The 8,111-nt window shown below is 56.6% G+C and overlaps 1 protein-coding gene across 1 annotated transcript; it reads right to left on the bottom strand.

Moving 5' to 3' along the window:
* Positions 1 to 4,135: 4,135 nt before the first annotated feature.
* TMEM151B (transmembrane protein 151B) lies at positions 4,136 to 6,237 on the bottom strand. Its single transcript, XM_009331118.1, has 2 exons — positions 6,220 to 6,237; positions 4,136 to 5,789 (listed from the first exon to the last, which is right to left on the bottom strand). The coding sequence occupies exons 1-2, from the start codon at positions 6,235 to 6,237 to the stop codon at positions 4,371 to 4,373; spliced, it is 1,437 nt and encodes a 478-aa protein (XP_009329393.1). The 3' UTR covers positions 4,136 to 4,370.
* Positions 6,238 to 8,111: the final 1,874 nt, after the last annotated feature.

The following is an 8,111-nucleotide window of genomic DNA, read 5'->3' as shown; positions in this document are numbered from 1 at the left end:
CCTCGTACTGACAAGCACCCGGCTTTCACCTTCCCAAAGGGTGATGCAGGCTGTCCTGCTTTCCTTGCGTAAGGGGCCAGCAGCTCTGTGTACTTTGCTCACTTTGAAGAGATCTTCTGCACCAGAAATGAGGACACAGCCAGCCTGACAGACCACGGCATTGCTTGCACCTTTGGCCCCCTCCTCTCGCCCAGGCCAGGCTCAGAGCAGGAAGGATAGACTCGCTACACAGGGAAAACTTCTGCACCATCATGCAAGCCAGGGTTTGCCCAGTAAGATCCTGGGGGAGAGAAGACACTGGGATTTGTGAAGGGAAGGCTGCAGAGACCAGATAACACCTGCTTGTGTCGGGAAGGCCATGGGGAAAAGGAGCAGAGCCAATTAAACTCACCAGTCAATGGAGAAGTAATGGGATTAAGATACAGCAGGGAGAATTCAGGTTAGATATAAGGGAGAAGGCTATCACGAAAGGAGCAGACTGGGCCATCGACTGAGCTGCCAAAGGAATCGTCGTCACCGACACAGACACGGCAGAGAGCAGACACAAGTCTGCAGGAAGAGCAGGCGCCTGACTGCTGCTCAGCCTGGAGCTGTGGTGGGTGGATGTCTGTGTGCCGGGGGAGACGGGACCACTCCACCATGGAGAGGCTGTGCGCCCGAACAGGGACAGACCATCTTTGGATATCTGTGCTGATAACCCGAGCTGCAAGGAGAATTAAATCAGCTGCCTTTTGCCCAGGGCACTAGGGTCCTTCGCCAACACTTAGGAGGAAACCTACACACGCACACCCCTTCTGCTGGCTGCGTCCCATGCTGGGGGTGGGAAGGGAGAGCCCAGCTGTCTGCCATGCTCTTCCCTGCCTGGCTAGACATGCTGCCCTGCCATTGCAGGCAGGGAGAAGGAGAGAGAGCACAACCCCAGTTTCAGTCTGTCCTCTTCAGCTCCACCACTTCTCTGCCCAAGCCACCAGGCAGCTCCTGTCCCTCCTGCCCAGTCCGGCTCCCCTCCCATGCCCAAGCACGCCATCCCCCTTTCCTGAGCCTAAGACAGCACAGGAAGGTCTCCAGCCTGGCAAGAATGGAGTAGGCTGGACCAGGGAGGCAGCTCCACCAGGTGCAGTGGGTAGGAGGGCTAAGAATATGAGGAAGGGATCTCCGAGAAATCCTGGCATGCAGCAGAGAGCACTGGTGAGAGAGGTCCCACTTCTCCTCAGGGTGCTGCGGGTCTGGCATGGCCACAGACCATGGCACTGGGACTACGTCTGGGACCTGGCTGCAGCTGGCACCATGTGCATGGGGAAGGTGTTCAGCAGCAGGAAGACCCTGCATGGATCCTGCAGGCCAGAGCAGCAGCCGTGCCTCAAAGACGCATGTATCCACCTGGATAGACCACCTCCAGAATAAGATTTCGTGGGTGAAAATGGGGCCAGAGGAATGAATTGAGGCAATCTCATGAAGAGGCCTAGAAAGAGCCAAGGACAAGGTGCCTGAAAGCAGAACTCTGCTGCAGGTGCTAAAGGATGGGGGCACAGAGACCCTACTAATCTATCCCTATTCTGAGGACTGTCTTTGCCCCAGGGAGCTAAGAGGCCTGCCAAACCTTTGATAAATCCATCTGTCCCAGGCACCTTGGAGGCTGGAGATAGAAAGACAAGCCATCGCAGCCTAATTTAAGCAACGTGTAGGAGATTTCAAAGAGAACATGTTGGGAAGGACAAGCGGACCACATTCCTCACTAATGACCCATTGCAGCTCCACTGACTGAATGTCTCCTGATTCACCAGGACATACAAGCACACACCATTATCTCCCCAGAGTCACGAGGACCCTCAGCATTGGCCTTGGCTTAATTAGGCCCTTGGAGAGAGAAGCACAAGTGCACAGCAAGCCAAATGTCATCACTAAGCAAGAAAATCCCAGGGCAGCCAAGGGGCCTGTAGCCGCTTTCACCCAGTCTGAATCTGTGCCAATAATGAGAACAAAATGCAGAAAAGGTGTGCCCACACTGGAGACCTTATGCTTCCCTGTTCTCAAAGGGACCCTCTTATTTAAGCCAACATCTAGGTCTGGTAGTGATAGTAAGGGCAGATTACAAGACAGAATCATAACGGAGTGGGATTTTAAGGGCCTTTCTGTTCACACTGCCGTTGTTTGGAGTCTAGCACTCGAGATCCAGGAGGACAAGGGCAAGAGACACTGACCAGGACACGCAAGGCACAAAGAGCAGAAGAACAGACCACTCTGGGGGCAAAGCCAAGCGGAGCCTTACAATTCCCACAGGTGCTGACCGCTCCAGGCTTGCCAGCAAGAGATGATTTTCAAAAGAGGACTGATGTGGTGGAAGGGTGCATTTGCAGCCTCCCCAAGACCTGGGAGGAAGCAGTACAGCGGCCTGACTAGAGAAACAGACCCTTCATTAATAAGTTGGCAGGAGGAAGACCAGCTGAACTAAATAAAATGCCTTACTGTTTGCTGTTACATCTTGCCCTTCTGCGATGGATGCAGAGGCAGACACAAAGCTCAAAAGCCCACGTGCTAATGGACTTGCTCTTGTCACCCAAGACCTTCTCAGCCGTTGTTTGCCCCAGTGGATGAGGGAAGCGTGGTCAGGGTGAGGAGCAGTGCTGTCTGGAGAGATTGCTGGCTGATTTGGCATGCGCCCCTCCAAAGAGCTGACTGAAAAACAGACAGCTTTTCTGAGAACAGGGACACGAGAGATCTGGGGATGTGTTGACAAAGAAGGAAAAGCTGGGTGCCTGCATGCTGCAGCCACTGATGTAGCTTCAGTGACATGAAGGCTCCTTGCCCAACATCACCGAGATCCTTTCCAGCAGGATAGAAGGGGCAGCACAGAGCTCAGAGCAGGGCAACCTGCCCTGACAAGAACAAGGCAGAGGAACCCAGGGGCTAATGGGCTACACAGAAGCCACCTCACTTCTCACAGCCTGACACCTCCCTGCAAAAACCTCTGTAGTGCAAACCAGTTGTTTTAAGCAGGTTCCCCTCTAATGTATCCCCAGCCTCTGTTCTGCAGAGCATCCCTCATGGCAGATGCCTCCCTGCCTCCCAGCTGTAGGTTCTGTACTCACGGTGGGGCCCCTCAGAAGGGGAATCCCTTTGCTCCTCATTTCCCCAGCCCGGGTTCCCAACGCTCCAGTGTGCTTCTGCATTTCTCCTGTGCAGCCCCTCAGAGCCCTCTGCCAAAACCAGGCTGCCAGGAGTCTGCAGCTCAGAGTCTGTGGCCAGAGCCCAGCCTGATCTCATGCAAAATTCACTCTTGCAGACATGCACCAACCTGCTGCTCTATTATCAATAGGTGAACTGCAGCTGAATCTACCAGAGCCTTCCCTGATGCTTGTCTGAACTGATTAGGACACACTTCAAAGCCAGGAAGGGACCCCAGCCACTTGACATGCCGCCTATTACCACGATGCCTGTCCCAGGGCCATCCTCTCCCCCTTCCCCAGCTCACTGGGGGCCTCCCGTTTTCCCTTTCCAGCTGAGCCCTCCTCCAGCAAGCATATCAGTAGCGCCGCAGATCTCCACTCCATCGGGGTTTGCACATTCATCCCTTGCCCAGTGCTGCCTGCCTGCTGTAATCCCAGACTGAAAGCCCTTTACCTAGGGGATGCTGACTCTCAGAGCTGGCGTGCTGAGGCTTCCTAAGGAGTCGAACCTGGGATCCTCTGGAGGCGGTGCCATTCCCAACAGTGAGAACAGAGTAACAGTCGAAGTGTGGTCTAAAAAAAAAAGCGGGAAGGGTGGGGAACGGTCAGGGGGAAGGGGAAGAGCTGATTCGTGGCTTTCAGCCTTTGCTCTAACCTGCCGCTCAGCTCCATGTGCCTGGATGCCCCAGACCTTTAGGCACAGGCAGTTACACGCTGCTCCCAAAGGGCCCGTTCCCCTCCACCCTGTGAGGGGCCCTGCTCCAGCGTGGGTAGCGGGGTGGGCAGAGGTGCAGCAGGGCGCTTTCTGGTGGCTGCTGGTTCCTCGGAGCACAAGCCAGCCTAGAGCTAGGGCTGGGAGCCAAAGCATCCCCCTCCCTGCATCAGGCCTCTCTTTTTATTCCCCCCTTCGTATCTTGATGCCATGAATTACGGTTTTGGAGTTGGTTTCGTTGGGTTTGGTTTTTTTTGCTTGTGGTGGTCGGTCTAGAGTTCTGTGCCGTGTCAGGGGGAGCATCAGCGCTCACCCTTCTGGGGGGTCAGAGCCACAGCAGGGTGAGCTTTCACTGTCTGCCGGAGCGAGATGCCACGTCCACTCCATCCTGATGTCCTCCTGGGCCACCGCCCTCCCCTGCGCTCCTCTCCCCAAATCCTGCGCTGGCTCAGGCCAGGCAACAGACAACAAGATCTCACTGCCCTCTGCTTTCACAGTGAGGTCTCCACGCAGGACCCGTTGCGGTGGAGGTGACGGTGGTCATGGTTCAGGCAGCCTTCGTTGCGGTGCACGATGAGGATGGGGAAGTAGAGGGCGTCCTGGTAAGGAGGGGGGTCTTCCTCCTCCACAGTCACCTGGCTAGAGAGGCGGGTCTGCTCGGTGGGACAGCTCTGCTCGTTCAGGCTCCCGCTCCGGCTCTGCCAGAGGCAGCTGCGTCGCGAGCCATACAGGCGGCCCCTGAAGGGGATCCTGGGGCTGCCATTGCAGATGCTCAGGGCACTGCGGGAGAAGATGGAGGAGCTGCTTATAGTCCTGTGGCACCGCTCGCAGCTTCTCCGGTAGCCCCCGTACCGGCAAGTGGAGTAGCTGGTGCAGCCAGAGAGCCCCACCAAGTCCATCAGGACCGCTTCCGAGTAGCTGGGCACCAGCTGCTGGTTGGATCGGATGTGCCATTCCAGCTCGGTGCTGTCCACCGTGTTGACGCGGGGCATCCTCCGGCAGAAGGAGCGCTCCTCGGCCGGCGTCACCGCCACGTAGTCAAACCCAAAGAGTTTCTCCACGTGGTAATGGACATAGGAGGTGCGATACTCATTTAGCACCCGCAGGGGCCAGGATAAGGTCAGCAGAGCCGCCACCCAGAAGACATAGTGGGATACGTACCAAGGCAGGTTGTCTGGGTCGGAAAAGGCCACCATGTATTCCTTGAAGTCCACGTTTTTGAGGTGCATCCCCTCCCTGGCCTCCATGTAGTCATCTAGGCCCTCATTCTCTGTGAAGAAGCGGGCCCGCTGGGTCAGGTAGGAGTTCTCTGACTCCACGTTGGCAAAGCTGAAACACTTGGTGAAGCGGAGCCGCGTGGCCGGGTAGCTCTCCAAGTCAATGAGGTCCTTGGAGATGTCCTTAACTCCACAATTGGAATAATCAAACTCAGCCTCTGCCACGTGGGTGTTGACCCGCTCGTGATACACTTGAGTGGTGGTGTAGGCGTCCCCGTTGCGGTAGCGGGTAACCTGCCGGGTCCTGCGGACGTAGTGGTAGCTGATGGCCTTCCACCAGATGCAGGGGGTCGCCTGCTGCATCCGCTGCACACGCTCGTGCACACTCTCCACATCCACTTTGTACTGCAGCTCGTTGCGGGTGTAGCAGTGCCAGCACTCCACCAGGTACACCACGTAGAGCATCACCAGGAAAGCCAAGGGGATGTAGACGTAGCCGTTGGAACAGGGGCTGTCGTGGTACATCATGGACTTGCCCTTGTAAGCGCTGTCAAAGGTCAGCCGGGTCACCTTGGTGACATGGCACCAGGTCATGGCTCCCATGCAGCCGTACATGAGGAGGGACAGCAGCAGGCATTTCCAGTGGGACTCTCGGCACAGGGACTTGCTGAGAGACTGCTTCACTGGCCGCTGCTGCTCCGGGGCACCGGGAGAAGGGAAGAGAAAACAAGAGAGGAGTCAGTAGGCTGCAGCGGCAGGGGGAAGGGGAGCAGGCAGCAGGGTGCCATGGTGGCACCTGTAGCTCTGTGAACGGGGACAAAACAGCAGATGCCATAGGGCTCCTAGCCTCAGCAGGCAGGCCGGAGGCCGGGATCTCTCCCAGGATGACAGTCCCACAGTGTGGGCAACTGTCACCCCCGCTTCCCTTCACGGAGCTCTGCCCCTCCTTGGGAGATGGCCAGAGCCCAGCTGGATGTGGAGGAGAGCAGCAGAGGGCAATTCTGCTGGCCTGCGCCCCGAGCATCCCCCTTCTTCAATGGGGAGTAACCCTCACCACTACCACGTCCCAGGGAGGGGTATTGAAGCACAGCAAGATGGAGGCTGAGGGGTCTCCCCCACATACCTCAGCTTCTGCACCCATCTCACCAGCGCAGGCAGCTTTAACTGATGGGTCGTCCCACCTGAACACCTCACCACAGCTCATCCCACCATGCCTCTCACCGCTCGCACACAAGTCTCTCTCCCTTTCCCCGTAACAACCAACAGCAGCATTCAGATTTCTCCTACCAGGGCAGCACAAGTGTCCTGGGGTGCCTGTAGAGCGGAGAAACAGACCTTCTGCAGCTGGGAAGGTCTCTGTTTGGTAATGGCGACTCCCACCACAACACTTGGCAGCCGAAGGGGCTCTGAAGTGCTTCTCAAGTGCTTTATAAACCACACAAATGGGAAAGTACTTTTCCACAACTGAAACGCAGCCACCTCTGATGGGAGAGAAAGTGAATATGGAATAATGTCCTAAAAGGTGTTCAGGCTGGAAGAGGAGAGCACCCCACTGCTCTGCAGTAGCAGGGAGCGCGAGTGGCCAGTCACGGCTGCCAGCAAATGTCCCTGCTTGCACTGGGATTTGGGTGTGACAGCCCACACTTCTGGAAAAACTGCTCTCAGGTCTTTCATGGTGAGGAAAGGGCAGGACTTCAGCAATAGGACTTTTAAAAGAGATTGCACTGGTGCCTTCACCATTGGAACCATGCAGGGTTTCACAAAGACCCGGGAAAAAAAACCACTTAAGGAAACCTCTGTCACTCTCTGCAACACCCTGAAGTCTCAAGTATTGATCCAGCTTGGTCAGTGAGACCTGACATTATCACACCCAAAGGGAGAACAGGCAAAGAGGTTATTTGCTTTCTTACACAAAAGACTTCATCCAGCACAAATACCATCCAACCCAGCAATCTCCAAAGGTACAACCTGAGAGAGGGAGGCAAGAACCCCAGCCTTGTGCAGATGCCACTAAACCCGCTAAGAGGCTTTCAGCTTTGCTTTCCCTCCCCCACTGCACGCAGCACGGCTCCTGAGCTCACCTCCGCTGTTGTAGGGGCTAACACCAGCTGTAATGACACCACTCAGGGCAGTGAAGTCCAAGTCTGGCCCCATCCCTCCTCCATTCCTGAGCGCACTGGGCTGGAGAGGTCTTTCATCCAGGGATCCCAAAGAGCTTAATGGGCTCACGCTGCTAGAAAGCAGGGGGGTCACTTTCACTCTCGCACGAAAAGGGAAATTAAAGAAAGAACCAGAGGTCACAATGTCACTGGCAGGTCTAGAGACAGATCTGGGCCTCTTCTTTCCTCTGAGAAAACCCCCTTGCTCTCCCTGAAGAGCCCCTCAGCCCTGGCTTGGTCCCCTAAAGTCCCACATGCTAATCTTTCCTCCCGACACCTTGCCAAAGCCTGGTCCACCCCATGCCAGTGGGACTTCTGCCACTGCGATTAGCAGGGCTGGATCTGGCCCAAATCTCCAACAGAGGTTTCTCTCCCGGAGGCAGGGAGCTTCCCTTCCTGCCCGCCCAGCAGCCAGCCTGCGATGAGCGGAGCAGGCGTCACATCCAGAGGGGTGGCGAGGGGAACGATGGCATGTCCCAGTGGCGGTCCAGAGCATCAGTAGCACTAAGCCCCCCTCTTTGGGGCAACCAGCTGAGAGCAAGAGCTGGCGACAGAGACACAGAGCCCAGGGAAGGCAGGTGGGGTAGCGCTGGTCTGCAGGCAACAGCGAGGGGCACGGGGTGGCTCTGCTCAGCAGCTCTGGCATGGACACATGCGCACCCCAGTCTTCCCAGTGTGACCCTCCACTGCGGCAGCCTCACAGTCGTGGGGCAAGAAGGGAACCCCGGGTAAGAGAAAAGGGAGAGAGGAGAGGAAGAGGGGGCACCCAGTAGGCAGAGCCACTGGGTGCCCTGCCTGCTCAGGTCCACGCTGTGGTTACAAGAGCCTGCCCGGATCCCTCTGCCTTTGCTCAGCT

This window comes from Pygoscelis adeliae, unplaced genomic scaffold (assembly GCF_000699105.1).
Source record: "Pygoscelis adeliae isolate BGI_AS28 unplaced genomic scaffold, ASM69910v1 Scaffold218, whole genome shotgun sequence".
NCBI lineage: Eukaryota > Metazoa > Chordata > Aves > Sphenisciformes > Spheniscidae > Pygoscelis > Pygoscelis adeliae.
This window is presented reverse-complemented; position numbering and strand designations above follow the sequence as displayed.